Source organism: Nylanderia fulva, unplaced genomic scaffold, assembly GCF_048542155.1.
Source record: "Nylanderia fulva isolate GAGA-0341 unplaced genomic scaffold, ASM4854215v1 Scaffold23, whole genome shotgun sequence".
NCBI lineage: Eukaryota > Metazoa > Arthropoda > Insecta > Hymenoptera > Formicidae > Nylanderia > Nylanderia fulva.
In genome coordinates, this window is record NW_028190293.1 from 2,273,368 (window position 1) to 2,292,448 (window position 19,081).

The 19,081-nt window shown below is 40.6% G+C and overlaps 3 protein-coding genes across 9 annotated transcripts in view; 1 reads left to right on the plus strand and 2 right to left on the minus strand.

Moving 5' to 3' along the window:
- Positions 1-16,818, minus strand: LOC114931849 (uncharacterized). Of its 5 annotated transcripts, none has more exons than XR_003819770.2 (7): positions 15,806-16,811; positions 15,294-15,488; positions 10,242-11,119; positions 9,692-9,855; positions 2,725-2,938; positions 1,311-1,359; positions 1-122 (listed from the first exon to the last, which is right to left on the minus strand). XR_003819770.2 is itself a non-coding variant. In XM_085483020.1 (4 exons), exons 2-4 carry the CDS (start codon positions 15,418-15,420, stop codon positions 12,492-12,494), a joined length of 420 nt encoding a protein of 139 aa, XP_085339146.1. In that variant the 5' UTR covers positions 15,421-15,488; positions 15,806-16,818; the 3' UTR covers positions 11,305-12,491. The 5 variants fall into 5 exon arrangements, 1 of the variants encoding a protein (XP_085339146.1); XR_003819771.2 differs by having other exon boundaries at positions 10,912-11,119; positions 15,806-16,798; XM_085483020.1 differs by lacking the exons at positions 1-122; positions 1,311-1,359; positions 2,725-2,938; positions 9,692-9,855; positions 10,242-11,119 and adding exons at positions 11,305-12,575; positions 13,263-13,471 and having other exon boundaries at positions 15,806-16,818.
- The window catches only part of LOC114931818 (xylulose kinase), a 5,239-nt gene continuing 2,129 nt past the window's right edge, over positions 15,972-19,081 (plus strand). The window contains exons 1-5 of one of the 2 annotated variants that reach the window (XM_029303972.2): positions 15,972-16,452; positions 17,830-17,912; positions 17,993-18,146; positions 18,264-18,443; positions 18,747-18,848. In XM_029303972.2, coding sequence (XP_029159805.1) covers positions 16,399-16,452; positions 17,830-17,912; positions 17,993-18,146; positions 18,264-18,443; positions 18,747-18,848 — 573 coding nt within the window. In that variant the 5' untranslated portion in view covers positions 15,972-16,398. The remainder of the gene's footprint in view (positions 16,453-17,829; positions 17,913-17,992; positions 18,147-18,263; positions 18,444-18,746; positions 18,849-19,081) is intronic. The other variant, XM_029303976.2, reaches the window with a different exon arrangement.
- Sf3a1 (splicing factor 3A subunit 1) overlaps positions 18,034-19,081 on the minus strand; it is a 7,082-nt gene continuing 6,034 nt past the window's right edge. The window contains exons 12-13 of one of the 2 annotated variants that reach the window (XR_003819758.2): positions 18,343-18,465; positions 18,034-18,155 (exon numbers count right to left, since the gene is read on the minus strand). The gene's annotated coding sequence lies outside the window, so the exon portion shown is untranslated. Of the gene's footprint in view, positions 18,156-18,234; positions 18,466-19,081 lie in introns of both variants that reach the window. The other variant, XR_003819757.2, reaches the window with a different exon arrangement.

The window sequence follows — 19,081 nt, forward strand, 5'->3', positions numbered from 1 at the left end:
TCCGCCCGGCACACACGCAGCGCTCTCACTCTGCCTCGCGTCTCTCGCCGCCGCGGTGGCGCGGCTCGTCTCCTTCTGTCCTTGTCGTCCCGACAACACGCCGATACAACGACCGTAGCATACTAAACACACAAGAGAGAAAGAGACGATCAAACATGGCTGCGCCAGTGACGGACGGCGCCACGATCGCCAAGTAGCGGTGCCGAAGACGGTCGAGTCTCTTCTCTATCCCGTTTCTCTCTGTCTCTGTCCGCGCGGCGCCTCGCAGAGATCGAGATACGTGTGCATAGGCGTCCGCAGGGGAAAAGGGCAAGGGGGCACCTTTGCCCCCCTTGAAATCAATAAAAAAATCAAGCATTTGCTATTTTTTGAATAAACACTGGAATTTACTTGTATATTTAATATAAAAAAATTAAAATAGCAAAAAATTTGATTTTAAAAAATTAAGGAAAAAAAAATTGAATTATGCTCCCTCCTGGAAAAAATCCTGCGGACACTCATGCGTATATATGTATATTGTATGTATGGGCAACCGCGTCGACACGAATTCGAATCGAAATTTTTACAGCCTTATGCAAATGCGTGAATCATCGCGATGCGTCATGATTAAGTGGCCAAATTCGCGATTGAAATTGGGTCGAGATAGAATTTTTAGATATGCTAAATAAATAATTTTACACCTCTGTTTATTTATCTAATCTTGCTCAAACAACATGTTACCAGGGTCATTAGATTAATATCATCTTTTCGTAAGTGAAGAATGTTCGCCGTTAAAAAAAAAATAGAGATTTTTTCTATATATTTGTCCAACTTTTATCTAATTTAGATTAGACGATTTGTGAAGGAACGGAAAGCGGAAGGGCAAAGAGACAAAGATATCAAACTGTTCGTCGTTAGAGCAGACTGACGCCAGTGTCTTCACCGCCAAACTGTCGCGCTCCGTTTCAACCTTCGAGGGTCAACATTCCAGGATAAATTTTAGTCACGTTATCGCTCGTAAAAGGGAGTAACCCATTCCCCGACAAACGACAAAGAAACGCCGCAAGGAACACACGCACACTACTAATATCGGATGACAGGAAGAAAATAGCAAGGGGAAGTCAGTGTGGCGCAATGCTCAAATTTTTGGGAAACGCATCGTTCATTTAAAATTCCATGGACGAGATATTTCTATTTAAAGCTCATGAAAATAATCATAGAGCAGATGACACTCGTATACGCGAGTTTTCAATGAGTCAAAAATTCCAGCAACCTTTTTTTTGGAGATAAAACTATTAATTAATTAAAATATTGTTATACGCGATACTTACAAAATTTTGAAGATCGCACCGTCAATTGCTCTTAGTAGAGATGCCTAATCTGCAATAGAAATTTATATTACACTTATTTTTATTTTTATTGTGTAACACGTGCAGTCTATCTCTTAAAAATAATTATTTTTTATCAGAAGCGAAGTCTGACAAAACCTAATTTTCCAAGACGCGAGGAGACTACGAAAAATCTTTCTGCCTCGAATCGGCAAGTGGGGTACCCTTGTCAACGCTATAACAGTGTGTACACGTGCATCAATAACGCGTAAATCGTGCAATTTATCTCCGGAGGCGAGACGTGACGCGACGCGTTTAATTTGGATCGTCGCGTCTCGAGCAGGTATACCCAAGAGAGAACGAGATCCGAATAGTTGACCGAGTATACTGAAAAAGGGTCGCGAATGGCATAGCATCGCGCGAAGTTGAAAGGATCTCTCGCGCGTCGCTCATAAATTTTCTAATTTTAGAAACTCGTTTCGCGCGATCCCGGTGGACGTAATTTTGTAATAGGCGGCTGCATAGCTTCGCCCGGCGAAGCCGACTCTATAAACTTACGGGAGCCTATAATTTCATTTTTCTATAATCGAAACGCGCCGTGGTATAACACGCTTTGGAGCTCCCCCTTTTTTGCCGATCATTATATTATCGTGTATATTCTTTTTTATATTTTTCATATCATCTCCCTTATCTCCTGCATCGACAGGTATTTGACGAAACGAGATCGTATCGAAAATTTTCATTAAAATCAGATTTCCTGTCAAACATATATACGTGCGATCGATGGAGGATCTGCTGAAAGTCGCAGTTTACGCAAGGACAATTAAATCGATGAAGGCAATGATAGCTTAAGGCGTTCCGGCTTATAATATCTCATCCCACAATCGGTTGTTTAACACTGTGAATGACGTTAGGTATTTATGCCGTGCGTAATTCGCACTTCGCGTGACACCTCGCGAGAGCTACGCATCATTCTTAACTAAGGATTGCGACTGGACTTTATATAACGAGTTTCGAGTTTCCATAAAATAATCACCGCGTGAAAATGTGCCGACAATTAATAGCACGGTATTTAGATGGAATGAAACAAACGTAAAACAAGAGTATACAGTTCTCCGTCTTTGTCCTGAATTTATCGAATACGGCGGAGCGAATCGCGCCGACAGAAAACGCGTTCGCCAGGCTGTGACGCGAATATCCCTGCTAAAGCTTCTCTCGCGTTCTCTCTCGCGACGAGTCGCGACGTGGGTCTAGACGCGTTATTTTACCCGTCCGAACACGGTCCAAAATGATATAGAATTTAGGAAGTTATTTAGTTATGTACGTCTGGTGTCCTGCGCTGGCTAGTAATCAGACGCCTAGCCTTTTGTTTTTCTCTCCCTATCTCTCTTTTCGTCTCTTTCTTCCCTATCCTTACCTTTTTCTCCGCTCCTCGTCTACCGAGGACCATCGTGCTTGTTTCTCGTTCTTCCTCTCGTCTCTCTTGTACAACCGGTAAAGATCTCTCGGTAAATTCTGTAGGGCTATCCGCGTTTCTTCGGTGCCTCGATGTCTTGGCCCAATTAAATGTCGATCAGGGCGGCCCTGGCTCAAGGTATACCGACGTTGAGAACAAAAAGAATTCGTCGAGCCTGGAAAACAAAGAGAGAGAGAGGAGAGAGAGAGACAGGATGGGGTGGAGAGTGCTCGTTTGCCCGTATATCCGCAACGAGATGCACACGAATTATTCGGATTCGAGAATACAAGACGCCTTTCAACAGTCGTGTTTATTCTGGCAACTAGATTTTTGCGGAAATAAGTAAGGAGAGCAAGTGAAAGTTCCTTCAACAAAGTGTCATAAAACACACGTTAAATAATCATTAATTCTGCGCTCGTTTTTACAATGAAAAATTAAATTTTTAATTAATTGCGATATATTGAAATTTATTAAGATAAATTTCGTAAAAATGCTTTCAAAAATTTTAACTATATTTGACATTCATTTATATTTTTTGCTTGCATAGATAATAATTATTATCTAATCGTGCATAGTGCCAGCTGCCGCGTGAGATTTAAGCAGCGACAAACATGCGATGCGAAACGGCCCAAGATAGCGCAATCGTACTTTTTTTCATTCTATTTTCAAACACGAAAATTACTCGCATGCCCGCCGCTGCTCTTTGGGGTATGGCGCCATTCTTAACATATCGCACCGATGGCACCGGCGAATGGACGACATTAATGTTGTGCGATGGAACATCGCAATGTTGATGTAATATATTGCGCCGATAAAGAGAACTATTCCTGTATTTAGAACAGAAGATATAGTGGATTAATTTTTGAAATATTTTTTCAATTATAATTATATCGCACGTGATATTATTATATCTCGAACATTAGCAAGACATGTATACATATGTATATTATTATAAAAATAATTATGAATAATATATAAAAATAAATATATTATTACATGTATATTTTTCTATATTATTCATAATTATTTCTTGCGCTTTGTCTATTACAATTTAAAAAATGAATTATTGTAATTTTTGTGCTGATATGACAATAATTGTACCCGAGAGGTTCTTGAAAATGGATAATTAGCAGATGCAAACACCGGGCGTCCGCTAGAACAATGTAAAGCGATAGGAATGATGAACTCGCATAAATAGAATGAAACCGAGGGACCTCATCTGTCTTTTCCAAAAGGTCGCGACGCGTTTCGGTTTTCGTTTCAACGAATATCCTCGCTCGCGTCACACACGTGCGCGCTCTTCGTTACACGTCGCGGCTCTGCTTCGTTGTCTTCGTCCAAGAGGATTATTAATGAACGCCCGATGAACTGTGCCTTCCGCCAATTACTGCTGGTAAACGACGTGCTTCTCTCCACTCCGCGCGATTAACACGCGCGCACGCTCGTTATCCGCGCGCGAGCGTGAATAGCTCTACTTGAAATTCTGCGCGTACATATCGCGCCGATTGATCGCGACGTGCATTAATTGCGTTGCTCCCTCGAAACTTTGAGAAATAATGATGATGGGACGCGCGAAATGGGATAAACGTTTACGACAAGTCGCGGCTTGCGAAATTTGACACGTCGAATGGACTATAAAGGATAGTTGATTTTAATGGTTTCGCGATATACTAATGGAAACATATATATATATATATATATATATATATATATCGCGGGAGAAAAGCGAAAAAAACGCGCGCGAAATGAATTTCTCAGATTTTCCGAGAATATACTCTTGGCGCCGCTTGTCGAGACAGAGGAATATGATGATTGACGATGACGCGCTCTGACTTTGTCACGTCGCACACATACGAATTAAGGAGCGGCGTCTCTCGCATGGAAATATTTTCAGTCGCGGCATTTTTACGCTCGAAGTGCCTATAAGAGAATAACGATGAAGGAACATCCTAGCAAATTCTACTTTTAATTTCTCGATACATCGTAATGTGTACAATTGCAAATATTATGTACATGTTGTTTCTATACGGAGAGAATTTTCTTTTAAAATTTACGTGCGCGAAAATCATGGTAATCGTGAGGCAATATGATACTGAAAGAATTTTATTAAAGTTTCTCTCATTAATATATCTATACTTGTGGTAAATATTAATCAGAGAAACTCTTATAAAAAAATTCTTCCAATATTATATTATACCATCACGATTATCATGATTTTCAGGGTAAATTTTACGAGAAAATTCTCTCTATGTAGGATGCCTATAGATTTTCAATGGAGAAAAAATAAAAAACTGTATTTTTTTATGGATCTCATTGATCCTTTTTGCGATCGAAAGGAGGATGTTTTTCATGAATTTTACTCGAGACAGACTTGGCCCAGCGCTCACCGATAATCAAGTATCTTTACTCCGTACAGATAGCGTCGGCGCCGATGTCAACGCTCCAAATTCCGAGGGAGAGCGATCGTCGTCGTTCTTCGAAGCGGCGCAGCGGTCCAGCTCACGATTCCGCTATAATTCATCTTCCACGAAGCGCGGAGACGTTTCGGGCTATTCTTAGGGCCGGCGCGGAATCTTTTTCAGTAACTCCCCGATGGACCGAGACGACGTGTTGGAACGCATGTCGAGGATGACCAATCATTCGGAGGCTTCTAGTTGTTTATCACCGATGTGAACGTCGCGCTCGCTCTAATGCGTAATATCTGCGTAGAATCTCGCGAGAGAGAAAAACGGACGAGAAAACTTTGAACGGGCCTTTGCGGCTAATAGCTAATATTATTTCACGTTGTCGACGGTAAACGTTTAGACGAGAGCGATAAACAGTTTCTAATCAAAATATATTATCCTACGTAAAAAAAAAAAAAAAAAAAAAAAAGAGAAACAGAGATGAGAAGCATCGCTAAATAAAATTACATCGTGGCGCTTATCCAGCGGTAATTATAGTCTTATCAATTATCTCCTAACTTACAATTACGAATGAAAAATATATATACATATATAAAAGATCCTTTGTAATCGACGGCAGATCTACAGAGGATATAAAAAGCGACTCGACCGTGACGGCGCTTCATTGTTCACGCTCGTTGCTAACAGCGTTTTGTGCACCTGTCAGTCAGACAGTACACGAGCTCTCGCTGCCGGTTATGGAAATTCGGCTGGCATTAACGATGTCCGCTTGCAAATGGAAAAACCCGGTCGCTCGCCACCTCCGGGCGACGCGACGCGACGCGGCGCGTTGCACGCTCGACGGACTCGAGCGCGTAATCGTCGTCTGCATCGCTGGCGCCGGGTGTCCCTCTCTCTCTCTCTCTCTACCTCATATTTCTCACGGAGAATTTAAATAGAATTATCGCAACCGTGGTCTCGCGCATGTACATATATATTTATATATAAATACACGATTGACGATTGTGATAACGCATATAGGTACGGTGACCATCCGTATATCCTTTATTTTAGAGAGGATAGTTCTTTATTTCAAGTAGCTCTCCTTTAGATATTCATTTTTCCAAAACTCAATTTTGTCATTTATTTTTTATTTAGTTTGTTGTTTGATATTTCGACCACCCAAGGCACACAAACTATTTGATGTTTACAGCCAAAATTTGGTGTGTTTATTAAAGAAAAAATAGTGAAAAAAATCCTGAAGGCATCCTTGACTTTGGAAATTGCCATTTCAAGGTCAAATTCTTTTTTTTCGCTATTTTGGCCTCAAAGTTCGTATAGCCACATTATTTATGCGCTAAGTGCGAAAAAATAGTACTGCGTATCGTAAAACCTAACCTAACATTTTTCACTATTGGATTGCATAAGGTAAATTTGCTGCAGATCGCTACTATTGATTCATAATCTATTACGATTAGAATTCTTGCAGTACATATTTTATTTGTTACTATTATTATCATTTTTTTGACACTATTATCCAAACATTTTATCAGATTCTTATCTTTGAAAAATGACTGAGGTCAAGGATGATTTTTTCCAATATGTTTTTCGTATTCAGAACATCAAAAAACATGAATATACCAACTTTGAGGCTGAAACAGCAAAAAAAAAATTTTTTTAATGTCGTCGTATTACCGTGAGAATTTATACGAAAACAACGGTACCTCTTATCCAGAACAAATTTAAGAAACCAAGAGTTTGTTTCAACATATAAAACTAAGAATATGTGCACAGAGAGAATTTTCTCTTAGAATTTATCCTGAAAATTATGGTAATCGTGAGGCAATATGATATTGGAAGAATTTTTATAAGAGTTTCTCTAAGAGCAAATTCTCTCCGTATAGACTTCTGATAGTCATAGAATTATATTTTTTTGCTGGTCGATCTCTACTTTTGGATGCAACTGATTTGGAAACATGTTGAAACAAAGCCCTAAATTTGTCAAATTTAACCTTTATTTTCTCTTATATAGAAAATATGATCATCGTACACATATATAGATGTATACTCTGGACCGGCTCGCCTCCGTGTTACCGAGATATTTCTGCCAGTGGTTGCCACGAGGAAATACGTTCAAGTCGCGGCAAATAAAATACAACCCGAGTTAATCCGAGATAAGGTGGAAATGCGAAATATGTATAAATATATATGTGAATGATTAATTATTATAACACGGAGAGAATTTTCTCTTAGAATCTACCCTGAAAATCATGGTAATCGTGGGACAATATCGTGTAAGAGTTTCTCTGATTAATATTTATCACAATAAAAAATATTAATATGTACATAGTAAAATTTATCGAACATATTTTATAATATCTTATTGTATCGTATAGATATTAATTTTTGTATTGCGGTAAATATTAATCAGAGAAACTCATAAAATTCTTTTATAAGTTCCTCCAAATATCATATATATCATTTTACGATTCCCATGATTTTCCGGATAGATTTCAAGAGAAAACTCTCTTCAGAATGTCGATATATTTTTTCAACGATTCACATCCGGTTTCTACTTGGACGGTCCATATCCGTCACATTTATAACCCCTCGCTTTTTTTCTCTTTCCCGCCGGGTACGAGGTCTTCGGCGGAAGTCTCCGCTTTGGACGCAACGCGAAAACCGGCGGTAGATCGAAACACCTGCGACGAAGAAACACGTGCGGTCGGATATACATATATCGATATATAGAGGCGCGAGAGAGAAAGAGAGCTAGCGCGGCTGCGGCACGGCCCTGCGAGACTTTACTTAGCTCGAGGAAGGGGAGGAGAGGCATGACGGGACAGGTGCGGCTCGTAACTTCCTGGATGATATCGGCCGGTCCGGACGCTCGCGCTCGCGCGCGTCCGGCGCTAACGCCTGACGCTTACGTTAGCGCTGGCGCCACTCGGATCCGCGCCGTAGGCGCCTGTCAGTCCCGGCTGCTTCCCCCGGTGCCCCTCTTCGTATTCTTCGCTCCACTCCTTTCGCTCTTTACCCCGCGCCGCGTAAAGCATCTGTACCTCTTTGGCCCGGAGTATAACCCGCGGACTCCTCTCTTTCGCTCGCCGACCGAAGCGTCTTCGTTCGTGCGAAGCCGCCGGCGAAAACGATGTTACCTTTATTCACGCGCGCCATGCGCGCCGGAAAGATGATGTCCAGGATGGGAGAGGGAACGACAGCGTTTACATCGCCGAGATGCATGCATACGAAATTATGCCGCGGCGAATCTAATCTTCCAACGGTTGCCTCGATCGGCGATTTTCGTGCCGACGATGCAAATGCAGACATGCAATCCGCTATAAGGTCGCGTCTCGAGGTGCGCCTATATGTATAAGAACGCATGGAGAAGGGGGATATTTTTTCTCCTCGCCGACGAGAAAAATAAAAGGACAACATAATCACGATTCTGAGAGAAGTCACGTACGCGCGTAATCTGACATGCTCTATCTGTATATATACATATATGCCGTCGCGACGAACAAACATCGATATAGATCTAATTTTCGGAGCCGACTTTTGACTGGCCTCCTTCCTCTCCCTCCCTCCTTCCCCCCCGAGCGTGGAACTTATAATTAGAAAATTTAGTGCTTCGAGCGACTCGAGATAATACGTCGTATCCCGATCACACGCGAGATGTGTCGCGACATATGCGTGTACGTTTAAATTCCTACAAATACGGTGGACGATCGTCATGGGCGCAGGATTTTTTCCAGGGAGGGGCATGATCGAAACATTTTTTTTTCTTATATTAACATCCTTTTTTAATTTTTTTTATTATTTTTTTATTTTAATATTTTTATATTAAATAAAATTGCAAATAAATGCCAGTGTTTATTCACAAGGAGAGCAAATGCCTCTTATTACCCTTCTTAAATTGTGGATGCCCATGAAGGTCGTCGTATGGTATAAATAATGGGGAGAAAATTGACTCCTTCTCTCCGAGAGAAGGCGTTATTTATAAAATGTAATGCTGCGGCATTGTTATATTTACACCTGCCATACTCTTACCTTTTCAATTGACGGAAACTGTACAGGTATAAAGCGATTACATTTCGTTCTACCTTCGAGACGCATTCCAATCGCGTCTGACGCAATCCGTGCGCGATACCAAACGGATTTCAGATCCGACATTGTTGAGGCAATGTTAATTTATTCGGCGGCTATTACGTAAGAAGGAAGAGAGATATATTCCTGGCGCACACTCACACATAGTTATCACTATTCAAATACGCGGTAAATATTTATTTCTCTAGCGCCGCAGCTGCAAATGCCTCATCTTCACGTCTTTAGTTAAAAAGTTTCGCGACAATCAATGGCCGCTTATTTCTTTTCATTTTTTATGCATATGTGTTTTTAATAATAGTAAAATTAATAGATCTTTCGAGCATTTCTATAAGGATAAGGATCCCCATCGTTCACCGACGAAAGGTTTTCGTTCTAAAAAGTTTTCCTCCAACTCGCGTTCTAGGTTTGCATCTCGCTGAACTCACATTGTTTCTTACCTGTTGCAGACTTTCCGCTATTGGCCGAGATACCGTGCACGTGCTACGCCGGCGTACAAAACTCGCTGCCGATTACGAAATCTTCGACGGAAGATTTCGCGTAAAACACACCGCTGAATTTTATCGTACTCCTTACTCCATCGATTAAAACAAGGCACGCATATCTGAAACACATATCGATACGTTTTTCACATTCAATTGAAAAATAAGATGTCACAAATTGCATAGAAAAAACTTTGCATAAATCATGTCTATAATTTTAAAATATGGTTTATAAAATAGCAAATTATCTGTTTTTACAGATGTTATCGTTTTAAATTGTTGTTATCGAAGCAATTATTTTTTTTATTTTATACATATTAATTGCTAATTGCCAAGAAAAATCAATGAGTCGTCATAATTTTCGCGATAAAAAATGAAAAAGAAAAATTTAATATTCTTTTACAACTATGTAAATATATGAATGTAAAAACGAATAAATGAAATGCACCAAGGTTTCAAAAGAATTCCAAGCATTTTAAGCGTCAAAGTCGCAAGAGGTTTAACATACATAAAGTCGTGCAAACAACCAAGACCTTGTTTCTCAATTAACACGCATGACGCGGTAATTAAATGTCGAAAAAAAGGAGTTGGAAAAAATCGCGTATTTTTCTTCGCGCGATTTCATCTACAACGGAGAGACGTCCAGAGGGAAGACCAAAAGTTTCGCGTATATATTCAATGGAGGTGCACGATCGGCAACTCTCCGGGGACTCGACTCCTACGATCGTCGAGCGTCGACTGGCCGCGACGCCGGCCGAACGCCGGGCAATATGTAAGCGCGTGTACGAATGCGCTGCAAATATACGGACGACTGGAGCCGAGGGACTCTCGCCACCCCTGTGTTCCGTCGTCGTCGTCGTCGTCGTCGTCGGCGTCGTCGTCGTCGTCGTCGTCGCCATCGTCGTGGTGTGGCTCCTCGCCTAAGGGCGGCCGGAGCGGCGCGAATCCGCGGCGACATAGAGCGGCGGCGCGCCAGTAACGTGGCGACGCGGTTCCTGACGCCACTCGGCGGACATGTACGCGCACCCTCGTCGCCGATACGTATACACACGTGCGAGCGTCAACGACGACGTGCGCGCGCGACGCCCGGCACCGACAGCGGTGGCGAACACATCGGCGGAAGGGGCGCGTGGAAGGGTGGTTCTGGCAACGGGGACGTTGAAACTGCTGGTACACACCAGGGTGCTTGACCGAGTCAAGCCAAATTGCCGATCGACGACGCCACTCTGCGTATATACACTTTTCGGGCGGACTCTTCTTGCTCTTGTGCGGAGGGATAAACAATGTCATTTGCCGCGTCCCTTCTTCTCCCTCGTCGCTGTTCCTCGATCGCGCGATCCCGAGGAATCGAAACGGCGACATCGGTTTGCTCGAGATCCATTGGAACTTGAAATTAAATATATTTCACAATTAAAGTCTGGTCAATTACATCATTCATTAATCATACGCATAATAATATATACATATTATAAATTATACATTATAATTATAATATAATCATATGAAATAAAAAACTGTTTCTTGAAAAATTACATACATTATATATATGTAAAAAATATTTCAGTCTTTTTCTATCGATATAATAATTTGTTAAATATAAATTCGCATTTTTTGAAATTAAAATAAACAGTTTTATTGATCAAATATTTTGATTCTCTTGCTGCGCGTGGCGCCGCTTTTTTCTTTCTCCGACCCCGACGTCTGCAAGTTATCCGCGATTCGATTCGCATGACATTAGGGTGATTCGATATGTATACTTTCAAAGTTGGGGTACTTTACGACGCGCGAATTAAACAGGCATCCGCTACATTTCCTGCACCTTAATGGCAGGAAGCGAGTAAACACCGGTACCATTCTCGTTTTCGTCACATTGCTTATTCGCGAAACCAAAGCCGCTCTATTTCCGTCAAAAGTATACGCGCACTCAAGCATCTTCTCCTTCTCTGTCAGCGGATATAGCATAAGAAAGGAATGCGGATAATGAAGAGGATAAGATGAAACGTACTTGAAACATCATTAACATTTCTCACCTCGTACAATTTTCATAAGAAATCTACGCAAATTTAGTTCTTTATATATTATAAACGATTAAATATTGGAATCTCATTGCGTAAAATTCGGTATATTTTTCCTCCCTTATTTAAAACTTTTTTACTACATAATATATTTTTACTTTTCGAAAAATTCTCCATCAGACTTGTTTGTCGGAAATATCTGCCATTGAATCTTAAAACATTGTAATATATGATACGCGTCATTAATTCACTCACGCTCTTTCGCGGGTTAAAAACCACGACTCTTGCACTCTTACTCCGGTTCGTGAGCTATGATCGGAAATTTCCGATCATACGACCGTTTGAAAATCGCGTCGGCGGCGCTCCGGCACCACCGCTAACGACGGCTGTCTCTCCGATTCGGGAGGGGCGGTTCGAGACAACAAGTTAGAAAAACGGAATGACGCCGTAGTGTCAGGACATCAATTCTTTCGTAATGACACGGGCGCAGCCAGTCGGTCGGACGTCTCCGTTCCCGTCTCCGGGAGTCGGGGGCGGTATGGGCGACGGTGATGATCCGAGTCCGTCCGGCTCCGTTCTCTACGTCCCGTTGTTTATCAAGTTCCCCTTCGCATAACAAGCATCAAAACACTTGGCGCCCCACGCTGGAGCCGTCGTAGTCGGCCGCCTCCGGCCCCTCCTGGGTGGCAGCCGCTTCTACTACTTTCCGCGGATGTTGCCGGGGGTAGGTGCTCTGGCATGGGTTAAAACGGCGGGTACACCCTCGGCGGAAAGGGGTGTCTCTCTCTCTCTCCCCCTATCCACACCAGGCGCCGTCTATACCGACTCTGAAAAAAAATGAGTTATCGTTCTGGATCTAGGAGCGCGGTGATTGCGATCACAGGGATTCCCGTAGTTGTAAACTATGTACAATCAACGGGAAATTATAGAGTTGGCGCTGGGAAGGGGGTGAGAGGAATTAAACGATACTATTGAGGGTTTAACGCATGTGCGATCGCGAAGAAAACATATCTAGTGAACCCGATTTTAATATTCAATGCGCTATGAATGATATAAATATTTTATATGAATATACTTTTATGGAAAAGGGTTCCAGGTTATTTCGAGTTCGAAAATGTTTAGAAATTATTTTATCGTATTAAAAAAAAAAAAAAAATGAAGAATTTTCAAATTGTACTTAGAAACTTTCTTCATCTCTAAATTCTGTCCTGATAAATATAAGTGGATACAGTAACCGAGGGAAAAACAACCCCTATTAATTTGCAATTTGTTTTCCGAGTGTCCTCGGAAACGATATAGTCCGAGTATTTTTTCCTCAATTATTTTCGCATAAAACGCGATGGCGCCATTGACGCGTCTAGGAATCGGAGATTTCGGATGACAATATCGAGAAAGGGGATGGGTGTCGGTGCATCGTGAAAGATAGAGAAAGAGAGGGACCGCGGGGATGTGGACGGAGACGTCTGTCTCCCCCGGCTTGGCGTCCGTTGGACGAGCAACGCGTCCCACCCTACCGTGCGTCGTGGCGGTGCCAGAAGAAGTATTCTTGCATTGGTCGTCGTCGCCGTCGCCGTCGTCGTCGACATCACCGTCGTCGTCGTCTTCGTCGTCGGTGGTGGCGACGGCGACGCTCCACGCTTGGCGTCGAGGTTAGCGCCGGCCGGTCGCTGGAATCGGCGCCTGGCTGTCTCTTTCTCTCTGTCCCTCTCTCGGTTTCGTCTGTCTACAGCCGGGAGAAAGGAGCAGAGCCATCGTCATCATCGTCGTCGTCGTTTGTTCGTTCGACGGCGACGACGTGGCTCTGCCAGCCGGCTGTCGCCGTTCGCGCGACCCCCACTCGCCGTCGATCTATTTCACGGGATGCGTTTAGGGTAATGAAACGCCGACATCGAAAAATAGTCGTCCCTCTGGCGTTTAGCGCCGCTTATGCCGCCCGTCGCGCGTTACGCGCGCTCCGCGATATACCGCCGAGCGTTGAAATTACCGCCTCGCCATTGCACCCGGTGCGTCACACGCACTATACGTATAGAACGAGCCGCTCATTTTAGTCCTACAAAATTCAGATAACATTTCATATCTAGACGCATCCTAATATAATCAGGGATATGTCTATGATCTTTGATGAAAAATTCATAATATAATTATCTATTCGTATTTCTTGGGTTTTTTGCGAAATGGAAATTTATTTTATCATATTTATCGGATGTTTTAAGATGACACATCACGATTCAAACTGATTGCTCTATTATTAATCTAATATATTTTAATATAAATATATTTTAATTTATAAAAATAATAAATTATATAATATATATATATATATATATATATATATAATATGTGATGTATTATATATAATATAAATTAAATGAGATACAATAAAGAAGCTAATGTATTCCTTCTCTTTCTTGGATTAATTATATTGCAAAGAGATGAGAGAAGAGAAAGAAAGAGAGTGACTTTAAAAGATAAATTTTTTTACATATATTTGTTCTGTGCGAAAAGAACGGAATCGATCGCGGCCCGCGGCAAGTGCTGGTACCCCATCGTCATAACAAACAAGGCATCAATTCGGTAACGGACGTTGTGGCGCACGTCGCAATCTGTCGGCATAATTAGATCACGATCTTGCGGCGCGTAAGAAAAATCGAACGCGCGGATTGTTTCGTAGCTGAGGGCCAGCCGAATATAATGGGATTTTGCCGAGCCCGACGTGATTCGAGGGTCGGCGAAAGATTCGTCCCGATTGCCCGTCGCGTCGATCGTCTCCCATCATTCCAGGAGGCCCATCGGCCCTCCGCGAAATCATCGGGGCTGTGTTTTACGAAGGCAGCTTGAGATCTCGGCGCCGCTGCTGGCGACGCGTTCCTTCTCTTTGATTTCTCTTTTTCTCTCTCTTTCTTTCTTCCTCGCCGTCTTTCCCGTCGTGCCAGCCCAATGTGGAGTCCCTTAACTCAAACCATTATCCGTATACCGCACGATTATAGGGCAACGGGACCGACAAACAAGCGTGGGTTAATCCATAGGCGCCCCTAAGAAGGGACGTCTGGGGACGTGTTTAACTTCTCTATGTGGATCACGTTTATTTCTCAATAAAAATAAAGCTGGAAGGATACCTCTCAGATAATTGAAATTTTTTCAAGAAATTAAAGAATCTTCTAAATTGAAAATATATATGTGCGTGTATGATATTGTAATCGTCGAGTTTTTTCTCGCACAATTTAAATTATAATCTAATTAAGATTTTTCATACATCACAAACAGTTCTATTTTTATGTATAATATGTGTTTTTAGATTAAATAATATGTGCATTCGTGGTTTGAGAAATTTTCATTTATCGGAAAAATTAAATTGTTAAAATTGTATTTATTTCATTATTACTATTTCTCTTATATTATTCTTATCTATTGTTAAGATATATACATATACGTAATGTGTATATCTTCGAAATGGCATACTGATGTTTCTCTTATTGAAACTTATCGAATGAAGATTTCTCGAACTGGCAGATGCATATCTGTGCGCCTCTTTCTGAAAATATTACCTTTGGCGCCCATGTAGAACACCCCCGGCATAGCTGTTCTCCGCCCTGCACCAGCACATACGTGTCCTCGACTACGCAAACAAACTCGTGCACCGGCTAACAATCTGCCTCTCCAACCGTCCATCATATTTCCATCCTCGTCGTTTTGCGCTACCGCCACTTTCTGCTAATTCCGGATCCTCGTCAAACATTGTCCTTGAACATGCACATATTTGATTATTAGACTTATTATTCTCATTATGTTCTACTTATTGTTAACAAAACAAAAGGAACATTGCAATTTACATTTACAGTTAAAGTGAAAAACGTGATTGATAATTAGAATGGTTTCTCTCTCTTTCTTTCTTTCTCTCTTTCTCTCTCTCTCCTTCATGACTTTCAAATAGCTTGATAATTGAGTTAAATATGCATATCCATTGACTTATAAGTGCTTTTAAAATTGAGAAACGTGAGTTTGATACTTATTTATACATTTCGACAGTTTTCGTGCTTTCAAATGACAAAATTATTACCTTTTTAACAGAGTTTTGCTGGACAAGAAAAATTCAACCGCGAACGTCACGCCGCCATATTGACTGTTATCGGTTGCTAGGATACGCGTTGCACGATTGTGACTACAGATGGCGCGCAGATACGCTTCGGAAGCCCTGCCGATAAAATAACTCGCGCGACGTCAATTATCATCTCGCGGTCACCTCAAGCCGAGCTCCTGTTCCAGAAACGTCAAAACCAGTACGATATGTATCTTAACCTAACTTATTACCCTCAATCCCCAGTATATCGTTCGTCCTCGTCAAAGTGCCACGTTAACAAGTCATCTCCAGGCGGATCCGGCGAGAGATCGCGTTACGTAATGCGAGAACGATAAGATCATTTCTGGCGGGGGTCGAAATAGTGCATAATATATAACGACGACATCCAAGTTCATCCTAGGATGTACGTGGGTTACGCACAAGTCTGTGCGTTCGCTCGCATTTAGTTCCTCGAGCAGCGAAGCGACTCGCAGACACGTCGTCGAAAGAGCATCGGAGCTGTCATCTGTCAAAATCGCGTTTTTCTGTCATCGCTTTCACAAGATCCCACGTCATTCCAGCGTATCGGAAACATGAACGAATCGTCGACGGCAACATATTTAGGTCTAGACCTGAGCACGCAGCAGGTAATGACGAGTCTGTGGTCGAAATGCGAAAATATACAGTTGTAAGATATAAATATATATATATGCGGAATTTGAGACGCGTGAAAGTTCGAGCCATTAGCGGCGTGTTAATGAATAATTAAAGTACAAACACGTCTAAGAACGCAAAAGCCTCTCAGTTTTTTTACAGATATTTCGGAGTAATTGTTTAACTAGGATGCGTAATAGTTGTTCGCAAGATATATAAGAATACGAATTGTTCTAACAATTGTCTGACGTTTCCTGACCACGTGGAGTTCGATCCAATTGCGTGGCGTATTTATTGACATAAAAGTATTTTGTATATTATTTTAATAATTTTGAAAACCTTACGAAACAACATCTGTATCGTTCACTTGCATGCTTTTTTTTTAAACTGCGAGATAAAATGATTTCCGCAAAATTTTGATGCTGCAAGTACGTGAAATGATCTTTATTGACGACAATAGATAGATAAGATAATAATGAAACGATGTAACGTAAATATTTTACTATGTCAACAGCGTCAAAATTATATCAAATTCTTAAGGAAAAATAAATATTTTGTGGAAAGAACTATGAAAAAATTGTCCATTAGTTCGTCAACTCGGAACGCACTCATATTTTTTTATATCTATACATATATACTTTATTTGTGATTTCCATAAATTATTTCCTTCAATTGTTATACAATTATCGATTACTTGTTATTTCGTCTCTATTCATTTTTAATCTTACAAAGTATGTTTACAAATTTCATTATCTTCGAATAAAAATGACCCGAAAGTTCATTTAACATGCGTGTTATGCATTTTAAAATATGTCGATACGTTAGTTGTTTCGTAATTTGACGATTCTATGCAGAAAAGATGAACAAATGTCACGAGGCGCTCTGACGTTGCCGGGTTATTATTATCTAATGCGCGATAACGTTGTTAGCTGATAAATATGAGAGAAACAGATCTGCAAAAAGTGGCGAAATGCAGCAAATATTAACTGATAAGCGATAAAATTAATATCGTGGCGTGCCGCCACGATATTAATTTTGATGCATGCACATAGGTGTAAATATTACATTGCATCCGAGGTGATAATGTAAATAGCATATTAATATACGATTCTGTTATATTATTATGTCACGATATTATTATCGTTCATCTAGATAGATATGAAAATAATTTTTAGATCTTATTAGCGATATATACGTCCTCATACTAATCGATCATTATTATAATAAATATAATTATATTAGTATTATATTACATAAAATACAATTTATATAAATCAAAAAATAAATGAAAATATTTACCGTTTACGTTATACGTATAAAACATAAATTATAATTTTTTTTTTAAATTTTGAATTTGCGTTTGATTTCAGCTAAAAGCAGTAGTAGTTGATGATAATCTAGCTGTCCTTCACGAGACGAATGTACAATTCGATAATGATCTACCAGAATTTAGGTAAGTTAAAAAAATGTTGAATAAAAAGGATTATAATTTTGCATCTTTTATCTTATAATACGAGTATTTGAATATTGTAGGACTTACGGAGGAGTTATACAGAAAAAAGAGGAACCGCATGTCGTGGTGGTGCCTTCTTTAATGTGGGTTAAGGCCTTAGACATGATACTTGACAAACTACGTGTCTGCGGTGTCGATTTCAGTAAGGTCGTAGCCATCTCTGGATGTGCGCAGGTAACGTGACTATATATATCATTTAAAATAATATCAATGATTTTAAAAATATACCATAAACGCATAAACATACTGTAATATAATATACTTTTTTCTATATTTCTATGATACGTTTAGCAACACGGCACAATTTATTGGGGCAAAGGCAGCCAAAGTCGATTACAGCATTTAAACCCCACCAAATTTTTATACGAACAATTCGCTACGTCGTTCTCCGTGACTCATTCACCCGTATGGATGGATTCCAGCACGTCGAAAGAATGTAGCGTTTTGGAAGAGATCGTGGGTGGTCCTCACGTAAGCATCTCCATTTATTTATCTATGAAATAATACATAAGGATTAATTAAGATAAATATATATACATGCACATTTAGTCTAATATACGTTAAAATTTATAATATTATGAATGCGTTTATATGGGTCAACGTTAGCTCTCACAAGAATTTTATTTCCACGATGTAAAATATTGTAAACAACTGACTGGTGCTATAACTATACGAGAATCGATTGGCCAAATATTTAAAGTAGTTGCCTTAGACTTGATGTACACACGAGTTCTTCAGGTCGACAATATTTATTCACGCAGCATGTGATTTCAGAAATTAGCGGAAATAACGGGTTCGCGGGCGTACGAGAGATTCTCGGGACCTCAGATAGCGAAAATAGCACGCACGAAGCCGGAAGCCTACTGCAACACTGAGGTATTACCTACTAAAAACTCGTGGCTTCCTTCAAAAAAATGAGAAACGGCAATTGATCGAGGTATTCGTTACGTATGACTATACTGATTGAACTTGTATTACAATAGTGTGGCTTCTGAATGTATCGTTTATAATCTTACAAAGTGTGTCAACTATAGAGAGCATTTAGTAATCGGAAGTTTGCATTAACCGATCGTTTATTTATTCGTGTTAGTGTGATTATATATTTTTAT